Consider the following 22,254-nt stretch of genomic DNA (forward strand, 5'->3'; position numbering starts at 1 on the left):
CTCAGAAGTGAGAACCAGTTCTGGAAAGATGACAGTCGCGGGTTTGTAGCAAAGCTCTTGGGGCAACCTTCCAAATAACCATTTGGGATAGAAGACCTTTGTATGCAGAGCTGCAGACCAGGGGCCACCAAAAGTGAAAACTTCAACACCCAAAACTTCACCAAGCGTGCCTAGCTCTGGTCAGCTGCAATCACTCTGAACTTTCCATCCCTTCCATCTTTAAGCTATGTTGACATTAACACTTCTTCCAGCATCCAAAATTTGATTCTCAGAGTTTAGAATCTGGTATGCGCTGTTTAGTAAAGTTTGATAAATAGAACTGTGCACATACAATGTAGAGAGATTAGGTATATATATATATTCACATTCAAGAGGAATCTTTGCTGCAAAGGAACCTTACTTAAGGTGCATCCTTTTGTGCTTTGGATAATTTTTATTTGATTTTCCAAAGTTTATTTTCATTTGACTTTTGGCAAACACAGCTGCTCCTGTGAGGTACAGGAGGAAGGATATTTTCAGACTCCTGATCCCTGGATATCTGTCCCTAAGTTCCCTCTGAAGGGTCTTCTTAAAACCATTACAGTGTCTCGTTTGACCCTGTCCACCTAGCGAAAGTCACTGAATCCCAGACAGATTCCTTGCTACCTTCAACTTGGGGTAGATCTTTTGGCCTTTGATTGAACCAGCTAGCATCCGTTGTTATTGTCAGCGGATGGCAAAAAAGCAAAGAAAATGATTCTGATACAAGGATTTGGATCCCAGATGAGCAGAAATGGCAAAGATAATCTCAGCCCTCTGGTGATGAATGGATACTCAGGGTCCTTGGATTTATACTTGGAAAGAGAAGAGGTGACAAAGAATGATGTTTCAAAACTAACCTACTAACAAACTAACCTGAAATTGTTCATTCACATCACTGAATGAGGAAAAGGGTATGTTAGTCTTGTCAGAGGATGAGCATATTCAGAATCTGTGCATCTTTCCTGCTGGTAAGGTTAGTCCATAGGAGCAGATGCTTTCATTTCATTTCCACTGACATTGTGTGCCAGTGTTTTCTGAGATGTGTTGGAGAGGGTCAAAGTTACAGTGTAATGGATGTAAGGACACTCCCTAGATGTTAAATAATAATTTGCTGTGCTTCTCAGGGTAACAAATATTCATATTGTTCCTGTGGCCTCAGTTGAGACACAAAGTGTAGTAGCAAACAGGACTAGAGCCTGAAAGGAAGCGAAGTCCCACTCTTGGCCCAGCTGCTCGGTATAGGTATGGCCTTGCATCGTTCACTTAACTTCTCGGGGCCCCAGTTTACCAATCTGTAGAATGGGCTTGAGCTTACTGCCTGACTTCTCCCAGCTCTACTAGTAGGCCCTGTTGAAAAGTCAGTTTTAAATGCATCTCTAGAATTGAATAATGTTACATAAATGCAGCACATTATTTCAGACAGAGAGATATCATACCTCCAATAAACAGCAACTCATAGCCATTTCTGGTATTTTTTGGATGTAGAACTACGTATTGCGAGGATGGGGATGGGGTATTCTCTTTATTATCAGCTGAATCCCCATTGCCTTTGCCTTCCTGAAATTAGATGTTCTCTCTACTACCTGATCTGAATGATCACCTGTGCTTGCTTTTATCTGCACTTTTATCTGCACCTGTGCTGCACTTTTATCTGCACATAATTGAATTCTGGTGTTGTATAAATGAAGTTGGCCTCAGTGCATATGGCAGAGATATGTGTGCTGGAATGCTGCATGCCCACACACACTGCACATGCCATTGCAGATGGAAAGGAAGTGGAAACAATATACTTTGGGCCACACTGTTCTTACTTGATTAATTGAAGGTCAGTTCAAAGACGTGTCCTTTTTTCCAGCATCTAAAGCACATTTTGGGGAGAGCTCATTGTATTGTATTTTGTTTATATAACACCAGTTTGCAAATACATGTTAAGCAATACATAACTAAGCTGAGCACGTGTTTTTTGTTTTGTTTTTAAACTTGTTTTGTTTTCTGGAAAAATGGCAGCAGCTTCCTCAGAGGGGAATGGTAAGTTAGAATGTGTTTAGCCCAAGAAATGCCAGTTCCTTGACCAAGATTATAAACAATAAAAGAGTTGTGATGCAGCAAATATTAGAGTGCCTCGTGTAAAGCCACTCCACCCCATGAGCGTGATTTCAGTGTATTGAAAAAGGGCAGGGAAGAGTTGAGAAGACATCTTTATGCTTGTCAAGGGTATTCAGAATGACATGTGTGACTTTGCTTCCTCTTCCCATCTCCCTAGCTGCTCACTCGCCTCTCTCTCATTCCCTCCACCCCCCCACCTTTTTTCACTTTCATTTGTATTCCCTTTGCTTTTGCACTTGTGCAGTTCAAGTGCTCTCTCTCCCTCTGCCCCCCTCCCCCATCTCTTCTCTCTCCCCCTTCCTGTTCCCTCTTTCTCTTCTTCTCCCTGTCTTTCCCCCTCCCCCTCCCCCATTCACTTCATCTCTCTGTCTCCCATCCCCTCCCCCTCTTCTTTCTACCATTCCCTCCTCTACCCTTCCCTGTTCTCTTAACTGCCCTCCCTCCTCCTTTGGTGCCTCTCTCTCTCTCTTTCTCTCTGTCTCACTCTCGTTCTCCCTCTCACTCTCTCATTCTCAGACTGGCTTCTGGACATTCACCTTTCCCTCTACCATCTAATTTTGGGTTGACTGGTCTCTACTTCCCTTACCCCCTCAGTGGGGATGAGCACTTCAGATGGCAGAGCTCTGCCTTTGTTCCGAAGCCTCCCCCTGTGCTGTCTCAACACAGCACACCACCTACCATGTGTCCTCTTCCAACTCCTTTTCTCTTAAGAGTCTCTGTTTTTTTAAAGTTCACACATAAATTGTCTATTTGGTCATAAACTATTGGTGATAAAGTGTGGGGAAATGAAATGATTTTGAAGGTATAGGAATTTCTAGATTTCTGTTTCGGAAATAAAAAGTTTCAGCTAACATTAAAAAGATGCATAAATAGATAGATCAATAGATAAATACATATATACATACATACATAAATAAAAGCATTTCCAGCATTAGGGAAATGCGTTGAGTTAACTAATCCTAGCAATATGTGAAGAAAAGAATAAAATTAGAACCTATAGCGTATAGGAGCCTTTGACCTAAGGTATATTTAAAGGTCACAGCACAGAAGGGAGATTTCCCACCCTTTGGGCTGTGGGGTGATCCTGAACCACCTTGGATATTCCTAGAGTACATTTTTTAGAAACTTTTTTTAGGGGAAGCACATACATGGCCCCTTAGTTCAGTTCTCCCAACTCTTTTTGTAACCACAGATCTTCCGGAGGTGATAATGTGGTGGGTGGAAGGAAAAAAGAAAATTGGGGTCTTTGGTTACATGACAGATTGTCTGCATCCCACCCAGGTGCCAGGAGGGAGGTGAGAGGGGGGGAAGGCATGAGATCTAAGAGTTCACTTGGGTGGCCAGATCTGAAGACCACCAGGGTCTGAGGGTCACACACTCTGGAAGGCTGGTCTCTGAGATGACCTTGCCCCAGGGATGCACTGCTTGGTCTGGGTGTAAGTCCTTTTGATCCAATTAACCTCCATCCTAACCTCCCACCCCCTCTTCATGCTGTGCTCAACCGGCTTCCAGAGCCGTTGGTTTTCTGTTGTGTTGGCAGAGGAATGGGGGTGAAAGAGCTGTGACTAACATGTGCTGCCTTGTGTCTTGGACCCCTGCTTTCACTGACTGACTTCTCCTTGTTTCTTTTCTCTTGTCTTTCCACACAGGCCATGCAAGTAAAGGTACAGGTCAAATGCATGACGTGTCTTTTCTGTCCTAGTATTAGAGGTGCCAGGCTCTGGCCACCCTCTGTACTGTGATCACCGTGGGGGTGGTACAGAATGGATTTTCCCACCTGGAGGTCCCCCAGGCCTGCTTCAGGGAAGACAACTGCCTGTCAAAGAGTGAATGTAGGCCCTACCCACCCTTGGAATGGGGAAGCCGGGGAAGCCAGCCAAGCCTCGCCCTATCCGAGGTCTCCTTGCTATCTCTGCTCCCTTCCCCAGCTGCCCACTCCACAGCCAGCACACTGACAGATACGGACGCTGACTGAGGCTGAGAGCTCGGGAGACTCACTCCTCTTATCTGCTGTTAGTGATCCCAGCCCTTCCACACTATACATGTCTGCCTCTTGTGCAAGGCTCCTATGAGTCAAAGAGAGTTTTCCAAGGACTAAAGTCAAGGATTTGGAATCAGCAGCAAGGATTGGAAATAGCCATGAGTTTTTGCATAAAACGTGCACACAGTGGAATAAACCCTGGGACAATTTTCTAGTAACCTATACAGGTTATTGCTTGGAAATATTTCTCTATGTCTCCACTGATGTGTGTCTGCTGCCACTTGTCCCAAGCCCTCTGCACTCAGGTCTGTAGCAGAGACAGGGAGATGTGCAGGAACCAGGTCATGTGCAGCTCTTAGTTAGAAAAGGAAAATGGAGCCATGGCCAGGTAGATGTCGGTCTGTGTGACCTTGGAAAAATCACTTAACTGCTCTGAACATCATGTTCCCCTTTATAAAACTGACTGGGTATCTCAGCCTTGTTGGGAGGATTAGAAATGCTTTATTTAAGTAGCAGGCACGTTGGAGCCACATCATTTATGCAGCATTTGTAGTTAGAACAACATGAGATTGGCCAAATAAAATAGTGCAAGAAATTATTTAAATTGTGTATCAAATCCACAGAGTTCTATTTCGCATATTTCCTTGATTATATACTGCATGTTACTATTTACCTCTTAACATTTATATGTAATGTATATGTAACTATACCTCATAATTTATATTCACAAAACTGGGTTCTATCCTCTATGGACAATCTGAGGATAGAACCTCACAAATTACCCTTACAATTTTCAGGGGTAATTTAGACTTTAAATGAGTTCTGCATTAGGCACAACCTTTAGAATTCTCTGCCTGATAGAACATCTAAGGAACCCAGCAAGCACTCAGTAAATAGAGCTCTTGAGGTCTTTGTGTGAATCAGCTCTCCACTGTGTGTCTAGAACATAAGACACTTTGTATCTTGCCTGTCTGCCTCAAATCCCCCTCCCTCCTCATGTTTCTCACTGCCGCCTCCCACTGCTGTCCTGGATCTGACCTGTTGTTTTGGAGCACCAGGCACAAGTAGAATTGTCTGGCAGTATTTGGTCAGACTGGGTTTTGCTGGCCAGGGATTTCACTGCGGTTTCTGTGGTGTAACCACCCGAAGGTTTAGCCACCACAAGCTGGGTAAAAGAAGTCACCACTATTTTAAGAGTGTCCATTAATAATTATGAACTTCCTTCACACTTTGGGAAGTAATTTAAAGAGATCAGTCCCAAGGAGGTGTTCATTCTGACCCTACTTAATCTTCTCTCAGCAAGCCAATCCTTCATAAAACAAATTCTGTTCCAGCCCAGGGCCCCAGGTCTTACAAGCCAGTTCCAGAGGAGCATCTGGCCTCTTCCCCGCTCCCAGAGCCTTACGTGTTTGGGTTGCTGTGAACCACAGCACGACCACCTGGATACTGCAAACACTCGAATGCACCTCACAAAGCAAAAGCTTTAATGAGCCCCGATTCTCCCCTGTCATGGTCCCTGACTTCATTCTCGGCCTCTGGCCACCCAGCCCTTCCTCACTTCCAGCAAGAGCCCACTCAGCTGAGGCAGAGTCCAGCAAACGACGTACCACGTGGGCAGCTTTGCTCTTCTGGAACCTGACTCAGGAAAATCGGGTCACCACAGAGCCTTGTTTTGTTGAGCCCACCCATACCCACCTCGTGTTGTGGGTGCAGAGGGTCCTCAGTTGGTTGCCTGGGGCTGCCATAGCCTAGTGCATTGGCCTCTTCTCTCAGACCTCCCACTTCGTTGGATGAACGCTCCCAGAAAGGGGTGAGAAAGTGTAACCAAAAGAGGGCAGACTCCCCCAGACTTGGGGCGTTCCCTCCTCACTTGTCTGCACTGTTTCTCCTAACTCTGCCCCAGCCAGATCCCAAAGCAGCCCTACCTACTTGGAGGTCCCCCTTTTCCTGCAGGAACGTGTGCTGCCTTGAGCAGAGGCTGAGTGGGATACCGGTGCTCCAAAAGGCTCGCTCCAGCCCTGGCCACGAGCACTTGCTCTAGGGTAGATGCTCTTTCACTTGTTTGCTGCCGCCCAGCATCAGGATTCTCAGTTCTTTTCTGCAGTCATTTTGTCAGTTATCGAATCATTCTTTTAGTAGAAACACCAGTTTGTTCATTCTGCCCAGACGTCAGCGAACAGAGACCGTGGGTGTCCGTGGTGTGTGTCTGGTCACGTGGTTCCGTGAGCATGCGCACAAGGAGAGGGCGCAGGGTCAGGGCCGGTCTTGAAGGGCCACCTGGTTGGCTTTGTTTCATATGCTCCTTTACTGTCCTCTGAAATGTTTAATAGAAAGGCCCACCCTGTACTGATGGGGCCACAGGAGGCAGGCTGCCTCCAAGGTGAGGCGGTGCCTTTCAGAGTCACTGAGCCCGTTTGTTTCAACCTCACCTCCTAGTCTGGAGGACAGGACCAGGAGCGGAAGAAGACGAAGCGGAGGGGAGACTTGTATTCCATCCAGACCTCCCTCATCGTGGCTGCACTCAAGAAAATGCTGCCCATTGGTTTGAATATGTGCACCCCAGGCGATCAGGAGCTGATCTCCCTCGCAAAATCACGGTACAGCTATGTAAGTCACCCATCTGCTTTGGCGGAGCATGTAATACAGGTGGTGGTGATCAGTGCTCAGCCCCTAAAGGGTTTGTCCTTCTTCCCCGGGGACCAATGGACACAGAGGTGCCAAGGTGCACAGAGGCAACACACCATCATCTTTTTTTTTTTTTTTTTTAATTTACCATTTATATATATATCTTTTTAAATTTATTTTATTGTATTTTATTTTTGGCTGCGTTGGGTCTTTGTTGCTGCACACGGGCTTTCTCTAGTTGTGGCCAGTGGGGGCTACTCTTCGTTTCGGTGCATGGGCTTCTCATTGTGGTGGCTTCTCTTGTTGTGGAGCATGGGATCTAGGCGTGCAGGCTTCAGTAGTTGTGGCACGCGGGCTCAGTAGTTGTGGCTCGTGGGCTCTAGAGCACAGGCTCAGTAGTTGTGGCGCATGGGCTTAGTTGCTTTGCAGCATGTGGGATCTTCCTGGACCAGGGCTCAAACCCATGTCCCCTGCATTGGCAGGCGGATTCTTAACCACTGCGCCACCAGGGAAGTCCCAACACTCCATCGTCTTTACAGCTGACTTGGGAGTCAGCGCATGCCCTTTGGGACGAGTCTCTGTCATTTCTATTCTTTTGTCCTCATAATAAAGATCGCAGCAAAACTGTCCATTGGCCCTCGGTGCATCCCTGCGCCCTGCTTTATATTTCCATATTGACCTGTAGGAATAAAATTCAACATTTCTTTCCACAGAAGGACACAGACGAAGAGGTGAAGGAACATCTGTGGAATAACTTGCACTTGCAGGAAAAGGTGATGCAGCAGGAAGACAATGAGAACTCACACAGGCTTCCTTCTGGCTGCAGGGTGCCACACACCCACTTAGTTTACTCATGTTTTTTTAAATGTGTTCTAAAAACATTCTCAGAGTACTTGTGCTTAATTGGTAGGACTAACTCTCTGCCCTTAACTTTTCATTTTTTGGCCCTTAATTTTTGTTCTTTCCTTTGCTGTTGCAGAGAGGTCCAGTAAAACATGTCTTCCCACCTCCCACTGTGTGAGCATCAAGCCATAGCAGGGGGGTGAGGTTAGGTCTCATAATTTACTGACTGTAAAGTTTGTTAAAGAAGGGAACAAACACCTGGGGGAAGTTTTAGCACTTCCAGCTCTAGAGATTTGTAAACAAAGTAACTTTGTACCTGAGTTAATATAACCCAAAAAAACAAACAAACAAAATCAAGACTAATTTTGATTTTAAGGCTAAACCAAGCCTGCACATCTGAACAACTCTTTCCTCAGATACATTATATTATGCTCTAAGATGGAAGATTAAAATGACACAAATAGCCTCTCTTTTCCATCCCAAATATGTAGGAATGGTGGGTAAAATATACTACAAAAAAGGCAGTAAAAAGAAATTCCAAGTGCCAGAAAAAAGAAGGTGCTCTAAATCATAGTAATGAAGAGAAGATGATGCAGTTGGGAAAACTCGTAGAGCTCTCCTGACCAGATATATATATTATAGGGGCTGGGGTTTTTAGTAACCTGGAACAGGAGTGTGGGGCCTAACTTCCCACGCTGTGCATGAATGTAGAGCAAGAAACGTACATAAAATTGGCCTTGAACCAGTGAAACCCATGAATCTTCTGTAAAAACAGCCATGAAACCACTTAGAGAGTGTCTACCTGCTAGAATATAGGCTGAGATGCCAGTCAACAAAACTCCTGAATACAAGCTCATATTTTTAAAAAATACAGTGTGAAAGGAAATCCACCACCATTAGAGAGTCAGAAAATGCAACGAAATGAAGAATTCAAGCCTAAGGAACTACAGAAAGGAATTTTTATAGTATGGTTGAAATATTTAAAGAGATTAAAGGCAGCAATGTAAACTATAAAGCAAGACTTGGACATTATTTTTTAAAAAGGAGAGGGGAGGTGGCACTGAAAAAGACCTCACAGTGACTTTTAAAAATTAAAAATAATCATTGAAATTAAATATTCAAGTTATAGGTTAAAAAATATAGTAGATACAGCTGAAAAGAGAATTTATGAATTGGAAGATTGATTTAAGGAAATCGTAAGTCAGAGCAGAGAGAAAGGGGTGGAAAATATGACAGAAGGGTTAAGAGACATATAGGCTAGAATGAGAAGTTCCTACAAAGCATCTACATTGTTCCAGAAAAAGATAGTAGAGAAAATGAGAGAGGAATTAATAGAAAAGACTCTTGAATACTATGGCACCATGCTAGGAGTAAAAGGCCTTTTCAGTTCAAGGGGTATAAGAGATTTCTCATTTCATGTACGTGCTTCAATTTGCAGTCTGATGACCCAGCTGTAAAGTGGCAACTGAACCTATACAAGGATGTTTTGAAGAGTGAAGAACCTTCCAACCCAGAAAAGACAGTGGAGCGTGTGCAGAGAATTTCAGCAGCTGTCTTCCACCTGGAGCAGGTAAGTAGCATCTACCTTGAGGATTGAGGGAGGAAGACTACCCTGCAGAATATAAGACTCCTCCACACTCAGCTCTTAGTTAAGAGCACCCTTGTGAGACAGAAAGCAAGGAGCAAGGATCATCCTGGCCTACCCCCAAAGTGTCATCTTGGTGCCTTGTTGTAGCAAGACTCCTCAATGCTTAACATTCCCAGTGTTTTACAGATTTTTCCCATTAGTTCAAATGACCCATCCAAACTCCCTACTCATTTGTAAAGCAATAAGACACCAAAAGCAGTTGGGAAAAGAAAGAAAACCTAAGACTCCCACAGACTGAATCATTTAGTGCTGGGTACCTTTTGCTGACTACAGCTGAGAAATCAAAATTCTTCTAGGGTTGAGAAGTCTGGGCTGCAGGTGACTATCTTCTGCCACCCAGATCAGCCTGGTGTGCATGTGATTTCTTCTTAGGTGGAACAGCCTTTGAGGTCCAAGAAGGCGGTCTGGCACAAACTGCTATCAAAGCAGCGGAAACGGGCAGTGGTGGCCTGTTTCAGGATGGCCCCTCTCTACAACCTGCCCAGGCAAGTGTTCTGTCATTTTCTCCTGGCATGTGAGTCAGAGATGAGAATTAAGGTATCTTCCCAGAGCTGTGCTCTCTTCTGGCCCTGACCCTCATGATCCCAGAGGTAGAGATTGGAGTCCTTCACCCTCAGAGCCATTACAGTCTGCATGTAGTATAATGGCCTGCTAAGGTAAGCATAAAAACTGAAAATAGGTGAGATTCCTTCGTGCCCCCAAGCCTGCCTCAGCTCACCATTTTACACTGTAAAGTCAGCCATGTAAGCAGATGGAAGCTCTCTAGTTTTACCTTGGTGGGATTCTTTGTGCAGCTGTAAAGGCACCCTGGAAAAAGGGAACTGTTTTCTAAAATACTTTACCCCAAATTCCATCCACAGATCAAACAATATTTCCATGTTCAAGTACTTGGTTGACACCAAAATTATTATGTTTCCTTAGCAAGTACTGAAATGTAACCTGAGAATCCTTCAGCATGATGTACTTGCCTTCAAGATGAAGAAAGGGCACTGGTTAGGGATGGTCCAAGAGGCCAGCCATGGGCATGAGGCCTTTACCTGGATGTTTAGTCTATAATCTGAAGTCAAATATATGTGAAGGCTTTTCTGGATTGTGTGTGAACACATGCTGTGTCAACATAGGGCAGAGCATCAGTATAGACTGGACCAGTGTCGACCACTGAGGCTGACTCAGTGTCATTGGTGATATGGCAGCATTCCCATCCTCAAATTAATTGCACAGTCAGTAAGGTTGAGCCTATGATCATAAACAAAGCTGGTAGTTGAATAGCCACTGCTTCATCAACTTTCAAATCAATAGGAATATCCTCACCTGGTCAGGAAAAATAAACTGACTAGGCCAAGTAAATTCTGAATCCCATGTAAATAAATGTGTTTCTTTGGAATATTGGATGAAAGAGTATTCCTGTGCTTGACATTTTGCTTTCATCAAATTGTGCATCTTGGCCATCATTTGTTGAGAGTGTCCTATATCCCTGTCCTGAGCCATCTGGCCAACTGAACTCTCCTAGTTAGGGTCTTTGAAGATGATGGAGACTCATGGCCTCTGAGACACACACCTGCTCCTACAGGTCTCCTGAGAAAATAAACTAGTGTCTCTGGAAAGGTAGAGGCATCACAAATCAAGTAGAATTCATTAATAAAAAGCTGAAAAATTAAGTCAGGCAGTCATGGGCATGAAGCCTGCTGAAGTCCTGGCAGACAAATGAAATTTATAGCCCAGTAGAAAACGCAAAAATGCCTAGGATTTTTGTCTGTTTTCTAGAAGTGGTAAAACATCAGAAGGCATTCGCTTTCCCCTCTGGTAGAGGGCCATACCTGATGTGCTAATGTGACCTCCAGAAGGGCTCAGCTTTAAGCACATGTCTCCAGGGCCAGCTAGGCGGCAGTTACATCTCTCAGAAACAAGCAGTTTTTTCTAAATCCACTGAAAATGTTAGTACCATCCTTTAATATTTTGGTTGCTTCTTCAACAACTCTGTCCCTGTATGGATCATAGTAAGTCCAGGAATTCACTGTGTCCTTGATGAAACGTGGCCACCCCAGCCCCTAACCCAGCTGTTTTAGAGGGTTGCCCTGGATTTCTCCCTAGCATGGAGGATTGTATGTAGATTTCGTAACAACAATAAACACTAACTACCTAAGAAGCTAAGTTGTGGAGACCACTCCTTTTCTCCATCTTATGAGGATCTAAACTACATGGAGTCTTCCAAACTAAAGGGCTAAAGGGATTTATTTTATCATATGGAAACTGTTTCTCTGATGTGAGTTTTTAAAAGAAAACCTGTATGCTTTTCCCCAGACACAAAATTAACAATTTCTTCCTGAGCACCTTTCAACGGGTTTGGCTGGAAAAGGTTAATGAAAAAACTCAGTATGACAGGCTTATACCCATTTTAATGGTAATGTAACCTGTGGAGAGACCGGCTCATTCTCTGCACACCCCTCCTTTCTTGACCATGATTTAACATGACCATAAAAACACAAATTTGTACAATTTTTTAAAAAACTCTGATTGGTCAGATTTTGAAGAAAGATGGTAAGGGCTGTGTTCTACTGGAAACCATGACCAGGTCTTGATGACTCTGGTCTTGACCTTCCTTTTCTCTCCTTCCCTCCTCACATTTGGGTAACCACTTACTGGCTCGTCAGTGGCTAATATTCCCAGACGTCAATTCTTGTCCTATAGGGAGTGAGTGGCTTGTGCCAGTTTATTCAGTGCTCCCACATACCAGGGCCACAGCTAGAACATGTGAAGCATGCAGAAGTTGTGCAGCATGCCCAAGCTTTGCTTCCTGAGTAGAAGCTGGAGCTCTTGCAGCTGTGGTTCCTCAGAGGCCCTGTAATGAAGCCACGCTTTGCTGCTTTCAGCGTATCTGAGACTAACCCCCTCACCATCAGCATGATTTTGATTGGATCGCCTGGACAGGTGATCAGCCAAAATGAATAACCAAATTGCCATATTTAGCAGATAGTTCAGGACTGTTCCTTGGCCTAATGAATTCTCATTATAGGGAAAACATGATAAAGACCCAAGGAGACCAGAGTAGGGTTATGGTGACCTCCAGGTCTTGAACCAGATATTCAGGATCTGCCACGTTAGAGGATTCCGGTTTCTTTGAAATAAATGCTTACGGTGTGCTCTTGGCTACCCTGACCAATCAGAAGATAAGAATTGTACAAAACTGCTTACTAACCGTTAACCGCCCAAACTAAAACAAGGTGTCCCGTGGACCCCTCTTGACCTCACTCTCACCCCTTCCGCTCAGGCACCGCTCTATTAACCTCTTCCTCCATGGCTATCAGAGATTTTGGATAGAAACAGAGGAGTATTCCTTTGAAGAGAAACTAGTACAGGATTTGGCTGTAAGTACTGACTCAACTGGGAGCAGATATGGGTGCGAATGAATTTGATTTTTGTATTCATGTGTGTGCGTTATAACCATTAAAGATGCGCAAAGAATTGGGTGTCTAAATCTGAAAGGAGCTAACTGTATAAATTATCAGAGGAAACCCTGCTAATAATGGTCATAAGAGCCAGAGGATGAATTTCACTCGGAGGGGCTGGTCCTGTGATCATCCTCCTCCTCCTCATTAACAGCTAATGTTGCTTGGGATGTGCAGCCGTGCCTTGGAAAGTCCACGCTAAGTTAAGTTTTGAGCACCCTTGGTTGCAGGAGGCCAGCCACTCCAGCCAAAGCCCTGCATGTCTGGTCAGTAGCTCCACTTTGGGGAAGGCATATCTAAATGCCCTTCCTGCCTCTCACAGTTCTGTATTTGGCCCTTCTGAAGATTTGCCACGCCTCGTCTCTAACAGGCTTCATGCTCTAAAACTACTTGAAACAACACACAAGGGGAAAAGCTTATTACTGCAGCAACACTGAGCTTCATCCTGGTTCAGAAAGAAAATACACCCTTCTCTCCTTTGGCCAAGCCCTGGTTCTTTTCCTCTTTCTCCTTATTTCTCCCATCAATCTTTTTCTCTCATCCCTACTTCTCTCCATTAGTCTTGCCCTGTGTTTCTCGTATTTAACACTTTCCATGTTACATTCTCTTTCTCTTTCCCCATCTCCTTCTGTTTCTTATCCTCTTCCCGGCTCTTTTCCTTTAATCCTTCCTCCTGCATTTTCTTTCCATTTCTCTTTATGCCCTTCAGTCTTTTCATATATTCCTGTCGGTGAGAAAGACAGTCACTTGGTTTTCCCAGGTTCTTGATTAGTGTGAAGTTGACAATGAGCATCATTTCAACCCTCTCCCTTCTTCTGAACCATTCACACAACCTGCGTAGTTCTCACCAATTTACTGAATATGGTCCACCCTGCTGGTTCTGCCACTGCTGGAAAATCCACGTCTGGCATCAGCTGCTATTTCCCTTTCTGTAAAAGGAGATAGAGAAAAGGCTTGCTCAGAGGAGAAACTGCAAGGCTCACAGCTCCAGGATGGCATCTCTCAGGAACAGCAAGATTTTCAGGGTCAGGGGTGAGAGCGGGAAAGAGAACTGTTTCAGTGGGTTGAGTCTAGAATAGTAATAGACCCGAAAACAGCCCCAGTGCTTTATAACTCTTGCCCCACACTTGTTCCCAGCCCAGCTCTCCAAGACATATGTCAGGTGTTGACGGAGAGATGCAGCCTCTCGGGGACTCTCCAGGGCTTCCCTCCTGACCGCGGGTGCCCAGAGCTTGCATGAGAGTTCTGCTGACTGGGGTCTGTAGCGCCTCCCCTGCGGTCAGGCTTTTGCTTTTCCTTTCATTTCGTTTTAACCCCCAAATTGCAATGTTTCTTTAATTGGCTGAAAAATACATATATTTCATTCCCCAACCTTGCATCCTTAGGGCTTCTGTCCTGAAATAAACATATGACGTCGTGGTTTCTCTTTGTGCTTTGAGTTGATGCGCTCTGTGCCTGATGCTTTACCTATGTTCGCATGCGGTGGTGTGCCATGTGCTGAAATCCACGCCTAAAACCTGTCTGCCTTGGTTTGTGTAGAAATCTCCCAAGGTGGAAGAGGAGGAGGAGGAGGAGACAGAAAAGCAGCCAGACCCACTTCATCAGATCATCCTCCACTTTAGCCGCAACGCTCTCACAGAGAGGAGGTCAGCACTGCCGGAGCGCCCCGCTCGTCCCAGGCACAGGCACAGCTGTGTCAACCCCAAACCGTCCTCCCGCAGCTTGCAGTGTGCACAGAGGGGATGCCAGATTTGAGCAGCCCTCCTTGCTGCTCTGTTCTTGGCCATCCAGAAACCTCTAGGGGAACTACCTAAGCCCTTTCATCATTACGCCTGACACTGAGTCTGAAGATGAAGCAGCCTGAAATTGTAACTTCATCCCTGAATTCCGTGTCAAGCCAATGCTGATTCAGATTTTCACAGTGGTTTCTAAGAATCGGGGTGAGGGAGGGAGTTTCTAATTAATTCACCAGTACATTGAAGATTTATATGGCACTTGGTCTTTTCTGCTGGGTCCAAAGGTAGCCTGCTAAATATTTCCTCCATTCTTTCCAGCAAACTGGAAGACGACCCTTTGTACACCTCCTATGCCAGCATGATGGCCAAGGTACACGTGGGTTTTCTGCCCGTTGTCTCAGTCTTTCTATTTCCCTTAGACCTCTGCAGGCACATGAAAACTGTCACAGTGAGCGGCAGGCCTGGGACTGGGTCACGGCCTGGGCTCCAGGCCTTGCACAATTCACGTGCTCTACGGGCAGCATTAATAAACCACTCTCCCATCATCCTATGGAAACCTTGAAGCTTTGCAGAAACAGTGGGGTCTGGTGGCTGGGTTCGCATGACACTTCCTTTTTTTTTTTTTATTCCCAGTGTTTTTATTTATTTTTTTATTTTTTTATTTTTTAAAAAATGTCTGAAACATTTATATTAACATATTTCCATACAAATAGCCCAATGAAAGTTTAGTATTAGTTGTTTTGTTTGTTTGTTTTTTTATACTGCAGGTTCTTATTAGTCATCAATTTTATACACATCAGTGTATACATGTCAATCCCAATCGCCCAATTCAGCACACCACCATCCCCACCCCACCACAGTTTTCCCCCCTTGGTGTCCATATGTCCGTTCTCTACATCTGTGTCTCAACTTCTGCCCTGCAAACCGGCTCATCTGTACCATTTTTCTAGGTTCCACATACATGCGTTAATATACAATATTTGTTTTTCTTCTTCTGACTTACCTCACTCTGTATGACAGTCTGTAGATCCATCCACGTCTCAACAAATGACTCAATTTCGTTCCTTTTTATGGCTGAGTAATATTCCATTGTATATATGTACCACTTCTTCTTTATCCATTCGTCTGTTGATGGGCATTTAGGTTGCTTCCATGACCTGGCTATTGTAAATAGTGCTGCAATGAACATTCGGGTGCATGTGTCTTTTTGAATTACGGTTTTCTCTGGGTATATGCCCAGTAGTGGGATTGCTGGGTCATATGGTAATTCTATTTTTAGTTTTTTAAGGAACCTCCATATTGTTCTCCATAGTGGCTGTATCAATTTACATTCCCACCAACAGTGCAAGAGGGTTCCCTTTTCTCCACACCCTCTCCAGCATTTGTTGTTTGTAGATTTTCTGATGATGCCCATTCTAAATGGTGTGAGGTGATACCTCATTGTAGTTTTGATTTGCATTTCTCTAATAATTAGTGATGTTGAGCATCTTTTCATGTGCTTCATGGCCGTCTGTGTGTCTTCTTTGGAGAAATGTCTATTTAGGGCTTCTGCCTGTTTTTGGATTGGGGTGTTTGTTTCTTTAACATTGAGCTGAATGAGCTGTTTATATATTTTGGAGATTAATCCTTTGTCCGTTGATTCATTTGCAAATATTTTCTCCCATTCTGAGGGTTGTCTTTTCGTCTTGTTTATGGTTTCCTTTGCTGTGCAAAAGCTTTGAAGTTTCATTAGGTCCCATTTGTTTATTTTTGTTTTTATTTCCATTACTCTAGGAGGTGGATCAAAAAGATCTTGCTGTGATTTATGTCAAAGAGTGTTCTTCCTATGTTTTCCTCTAAGAGTTTTATAGTGTCCAGTCTTACATTTAGGTCTCGAATCCATTTTGAGTTTATTTTTGTGTATGGTGTTAGGGAGTATTCTAATTTCATTCTTTTACATGTAGCTGTCCAGTTTTCCCAGCACCACTTATTGAAGAGACTGTCTTTTCTCCATTGTATATCTTTGCCTCCTTTGTCATAGATTAGTTGACCATAGGTGCATGGGTTTATCTCTGGGCTTTCTATCTTGTTCCATTGATCTATGTTTCTGTTTTTGTGCCAGTACCATATTGTCTTGATTACTGTAGCTTTGTAGTATAGTCTGAAGTCAGGGAGTCTGATTCCTCCAGCTCCGTTTTTTCCCCTCAAGACTGCTTTGGCTATTCGGGGTCTTTTGTGTCTCCATACAAATTTTAAGATGATTTGTTCTAGCTCCGTAAAAAAATGCCATTGGTAATTTGATAGGGATTGCATTGAATCTGTAGATTGCTTTGGGTAGTATACTCATTTTCACAATGTTGATTCTTCCAATCCAAGAACATGGTATATCTCTCCATCTGTTGGTATCATCTTTAATTTCTTTCATCAGTGTCTTATAGTTTTCTACATACAGGTCTTTTGTCTCCCTAGGTAGGTTTATTCCTAGGTATTTTATTCTTTTTGTTGCAGTGGTAAATGGGAGTGTTTCCATAATTTCTCTTTCAAATTTTTCATCATTAGTGTGTAGGAATGCAAGAGATTTCTGTGCATTAATTTTGTATCCTGCAACTTTACCATATTCATTAATTAGCTCTAGCAGTTTTCTGGTGGCAGTTTTAGGATTCTCTATGTATAGTATCATGTCATCTGCAAACAGTGACAGTTTTACTTCTTCTTTTCCAATTTGTATTCCTTTTATTTCTTTTTCTTCTCTGATTGCCGTGGCTAGGACTTCCAGAACTATGTTGAATAATAGTGGTGAGAGTGGACATCCTTGTCTCGTTCCTGATCTTAGAGGAAATGCTTTCAGTTTTTCACCATTGAGAATGATGTTTGCTGTGGGTTTGTCATATATGGCCTTTATTATGTTGAGGTAGGTTCCCTCTATGCCCACTTTCTGGAGAGTTTTTATCATAAATGGGTGTTGAATTTTGTCACAAGCTTTTTCTGCATCTATTGAGATGATCATATGGTTTTTATGTTTCAATTTGTTAATATGGTGTATCACATTGATTGATTTGCGTATATTGAAGAATCCTTGCATCCCTGGGATAAATCCCACTTGATCGTGGTGTATGATCCTTTTAATGTGCTGTTGGACTCTGTTTGCTAGTATTTTGTTGAGGATTTTTGCATCTATATTCATCACTGATATTGGTCTGTAATTTTCTTTTTTTGTAGTGTCTTTGTCTGGTTTTGGTATCAGGGTGATGGTGGCCTCATAGAATGAGTTTGGGAGTGTTCCTTCCTCTGCAATTTTTTGGAAGAGTTTGAGAAGGATAGGTATTAGCTCTTCTCTAAATGTTTGATAGAATTCACCTGTGAAGCCTTCTGGTCCTGGACTTTTGTTTGCTGGAAGATTTTTAATCACAGTTTCAATTTCATTACTTGTGATTGGTCTGTTCATATTTTCTGTTTCTTCCTGGTTCAGTCTTGGAAGGTTATACCTTTCTAAGAATTTGTCCATTTCTTCCAGGTTGTCCATTTTATTGGCATAAAGTTGCTTGTAGTAGTCTCTTAGGATGCTTTGTATTTCTCGCATGACACTTCTAAGCCAGCTAATCAGGGCTTAGGCATCCAGATCATCCTCGCATTTTTACTCAGTGCTCAGAACACGTCCAGCAGTTCAGACACATCTGTAGGTGAAGGAAGTTCGGTACATTTGGAAACAGGCTTAGAGACTAGAGGAAGTTCCTAGTGTTCTGGAAGAGATGGAGTGACCAGAGATGATGTTTCTATGTCACATAGAGGGACGGTGGCCTCTGGAATGCCAAGTGGTTAAGCAAACTGCTGCTTCTCAAATGGGAGACCTTCATGTCGGGCAGCAAGGGGGGTAGGTTGGGGTACAGGAGCACCCATTCCTCTACCAGCTGCACCACGGGGTCACTTTGGGATTCACAGCCTGGGTTTCCCTAATCTTTGGTCCAAGCCCCTGGTTCTTGTTGAGAAAGGCCAGCTCCCTGTGCTCTTGTCTCTCGATTTACACCAGAACTTGACTAAGTAGAAGAGTTCAGGTCTGTGGTTAAACCAGATGGGTCCCCATTGACTATGTGATCTTGGTGTTCCCATTTCTCATTTCTGAACCCCTTGGTAACTGCAAAGGTGGCCTTTATAGTTGAATGTTGCCTGCAGTGGTCCAAATGTTCTTGGTTTTACAGAGTGCTGAGGTCCTGAGGTACCTGTGAATTACATCCTGTCCCCTGCCCTCACACAGTAGAGTCTTGTTTACAAGGCTCACCTTTTTGTTTTGTTTCGTTTTTTTTTGTTAACACCTCTATTGGAGTATAATTGCTCTACAATGGTGTGTTAGCTTCTGCTGTATAACAAGGTGAATCAGCCACACATATACATACAAGGCTCACCTTTTTGTTTTGTTTTGTTTTGTTTCGTTAGCATCTTTATTGGAGTATAATTGCTCTACAATGGTGTGTTAGTTTCTGCTGTATAACAAAGTGAATCAGCCATACATATACATACAAGGCTCACCTTTAATTTGATTGTCTGTCTCCTCCTCTCCCTGCTGCATTGAATTCAGAGTTGTCAGAGTGGGGAAGACGAAGAAGAGGAGGAAGACAAGGAAAAAACATTTGAAGTAAGTTCTCACTAAGATTGAAGCCAGCAGGAGGGCCTTCAGGGGTGGGTGCTGACATTAGCCACACAGCTCACCCACCACATGTGTCTGGTGGCAAATACATTAGTTGTGGTTGCTGTCTGTCTCTTGGCTTAATGAGACGTAGCAGGCAGCCAGTCAGTCAGCAAACAGCCCCACAGGTTTGCTCTTCTGGGAAATCTCCTGCATCTACCCAAGTGTGGTCGTAACAGGGGCCATAGAAGGGCACATTCAAACATTCAAAAGTGAAAATTCACAGCAGTAGAGACACTGGAAGGTTTTTTGCACCGTTATTCTGTAAACGTACTTAATAACAATCTTAATTTTGAGGCAGTGCAGGACCCTGAATCTCTCAAGATAGAACGACATGAGTTTACTTGTACTGTTTTATAGACAAAGTATACAATAGTAAAAGTAAATGAAGACAATTACAGTTCTGGAAAGCCTTGACATTCTAGCATCTCGTATCTTGTAGAGTCTCAGTTAAGTGTGGTCTGAGCATTCTGGATAAGTGGGTGTTTCCTACAGTCCGACAGATGAACTCCAGCTGAGCCCGCAGCAGGTCTTCCTGTATGACTGAACATTGAAAACAAGCACATCTTAATCTGGGGTCACTTCCTATAATTATAGTATCACAGGGGAACAGACTGTGTTACCTATCAGTACAAAAAGTAGAAAATGCGGCATCAAAAGGTGAGTAAATTATGGGTGGTCAGTTTTGGAAAGCTGGACAGCGTCTAAAAATAAACTTCCAAGGTCTGTTTTGTTCAAAATTATGTTTGTTGCCTTCTTAGGCAAGTAAAGATTCTCTCTCCCGACTCACCTGACCACGGTGAATTCTCTGGGGGTAAACAAATCTTTTCCTGCTTTTTTTTTTTTTCTAGGAGAAAGAAATGGAAAAGCAGAAAACCCTCTATCAGCAAGCTCGGCTGCATGAGCGTGGAGCCGCAGAGATGGTCCTTCAGATGATAAGCGCCAGCAAAGGTGACTTCTGAGATTTCTACATGGGCCCCTTAACTACCACAGAGATGTCACACCATGACGTGACGTCATTATTAACGGGTCCTGGTAAAGCCCAGTAGATGTGATTTTTTACCCTCTGTTTCCTTGGTGATTCACCTGAATCTTTACCACGGCAGGTGAGATGAGCCCCATGGTGGTGGAGACTCTGAAGCTGGGGATCGCCATTCTGAATGGGGGCAACGCTGGCGTGCAGCAGGTAATGGGGGCTCGCAGGAGGTGGTGCAGACTTCCTGGGGTATTTCCATTTGACAGCTGTCACACTTCAGGGAAGAGATGTTGACTCTGCTACAGAGGTGGCCACCCAGAATCACCTTTGCTGGTGTTTTGTCCTTAGTGACCAGTTATGCCAGAGTAACTGGGAACACAGATAAAACCAGGACTAGGAGTCTTTAGACAAACGTATGCTTAGTAAAGAGGGCTTACCTAGGGTTCAAAAAGAAAAACATTACATTTTTTTCATCATTAGATGATTTTCTACAAAAATATGCTCTAGAGGAAGTTTTCTAAGCCTTAGGTTTTTATTTCGACCCTTTCGCGTATTAGCTGCCTTACTGTGAGCAAGGGGCCTGATCAGTTAAGTGAGGTTCATAACAACACACACCTATTGTTTGTTCATTCATTCATTTATTCATGTATTTAACAGCGGTTTAGTGATTGCTGACTATGCACTAGGGCCAGGCTCTCTTCTGTGGGTAGAGGGTGTAGCAGTGAATAATGCAAATAAAAACCCCTGCCATCATGCATTAAATGAGAGAACACACAGAGACATACAAAGTGGAGTGTCTGGCACATGGAATTCATTCAGCAATCTGAATTGGAACTGGCTACAGAAGATAGAAATGCACGGGTGTCTCCTGAGTGCTCCAGGCTCTGGCTAAAAATAAAAGCATCTGTGTGCACAGGAAAATGAAATTTTAAAGACTTTTGGCATTCATAAGGGTTATATCCCAGGGCCTTTGAGAATTTCCAAATCCATGACTACCATTATTGCATATAATTTTTCCCAGGCTTTAACTCATCACAAACAAATTTCTCATTAAGAACTACCATTTTCAAAGGCACCCCTCACTTTCTGTTCTCTTCCATCACCACCCTGTCAGTTGACTTTCTTACAGAGCCCTTTTAAAAAAAAAACAAGACAAAGAAACAAAATTCTTATTATGTCAGACAAAGTTCCTGGCTTGCCAGTAACAGAGAACAGAGGAAACTAAGTCTTATTGTGAGAGAGATACTGAGCTCTCAACTAGGCTCATTAGTAGGTAAGCTCCTTGCTCCGGTGCGTTAAAATCATTGCATGAGCCGTTCAGATTGTACCTCAGCAACCGTAAACATTACTACATCCCAGTCCTGGCACCTGTTCCCAAATAGCAGAGGCCTCAAACAGTAAATCTATGAATGTCAAAGATCCACTATACTGTCAATACCAGCGGACCTTTATAAAATAAAACATCTGCCCTAAAATATTCTGGTTCCATAAGTGGAGGGTGGCGCTCAGGCACACGGAAGGTTTAAGTCCACAGGTGGAGTATCTCACTGCTTACCCGGGGTTACAAACCAGCATCCTGGATGTGACTCGGTGTGCCTGCATGGCTGCCATCTGTTCATCACAATCAGGAGGGTCAGTACGTGTGCCATAGTTGTCATTGTTTTTCCTCTTTAAATGTGTCTCCCTTGCAGAAAATGCTAGATTACCTAAAGGAGAAAAAGGATGCTGGGTTCTTTCAAAGCCTTTCTGGTCTTATGCAGTGTTGCAGGTAAATATGGGAAAACCACCCATAGCATTTTCTTAAAGTTCTTCACTATTCGGGGAAAGGGGGAGGGGGTGGGGGAGGGCCACAGAATAAACTGGCTTATCATGGAATTATTGAGAAAGGAGTAGCTACTTCCGAAAGCTAAGAGGATGGGTATTGTTCCTCCAGCCCTCAGGATTACCTTCAAATACCATTCAGAGGGGAAAATGTAATCTGTACACACACACACACACACACACACACACACACACACACACACACACACACACACACACCTACATACCAACACCTGTTTGGTGTTTGAATCGCCCCTTCCTCCTTTTTTCTTATGTTGTTGTTTTATTTGGAGCTGAGTGTGAGTTTCTCTTAAACATGTATGCTGATAAAAGTCGAACTAGAAAAGAATGGAAAAGAGGAGGAATCCCTCAGTATGACTCAAGGTTATGT

The 22,254-nt window shown here is 43.6% G+C and overlaps 1 protein-coding gene across 4 annotated transcripts in view; it reads left to right on the forward strand.

The window, feature by feature from the left end:
• RYR3 (ryanodine receptor 3) overlaps positions 1–22,254 on the forward strand; it is a 553,341-nt gene that overhangs the window by 491,419 nt on the left and 39,668 nt on the right. For all 4 annotated transcript variants that reach the window (XM_059913701.1, XM_059913702.1, XM_059913703.1 and 1 more), the window contains exons 70-80: positions 6,545–6,715; positions 7,447–7,506; positions 9,015–9,146; positions 9,597–9,709; positions 12,493–12,589; positions 14,210–14,316; positions 14,725–14,776; positions 18,959–19,015; positions 19,918–20,017; positions 20,173–20,252; positions 21,734–21,810. In XM_059913701.1, the coding sequence (XP_059769684.1) occupies positions 6,545–6,715; positions 7,447–7,506; positions 9,015–9,146; positions 9,597–9,709; positions 12,493–12,589; positions 14,210–14,316; positions 14,725–14,776; positions 18,959–19,015; positions 19,918–20,017; positions 20,173–20,252; positions 21,734–21,810 (1,046 nt within the window). The remainder of the gene's footprint in view (positions 1–6,544; positions 6,716–7,446; positions 7,507–9,014; positions 9,147–9,596; positions 9,710–12,492; positions 12,590–14,209; positions 14,317–14,724; positions 14,777–18,958; positions 19,016–19,917; positions 20,018–20,172; positions 20,253–21,733; positions 21,811–22,254) is intronic.

The sequence above is a fragment of the Balaenoptera ricei genome, chromosome 2 (assembly GCF_028023285.1).
Source record: "Balaenoptera ricei isolate mBalRic1 chromosome 2, mBalRic1.hap2, whole genome shotgun sequence".
Classification (NCBI taxonomy): Eukaryota; Metazoa; Chordata; class Mammalia; order Artiodactyla; family Balaenopteridae; genus Balaenoptera; species Balaenoptera ricei.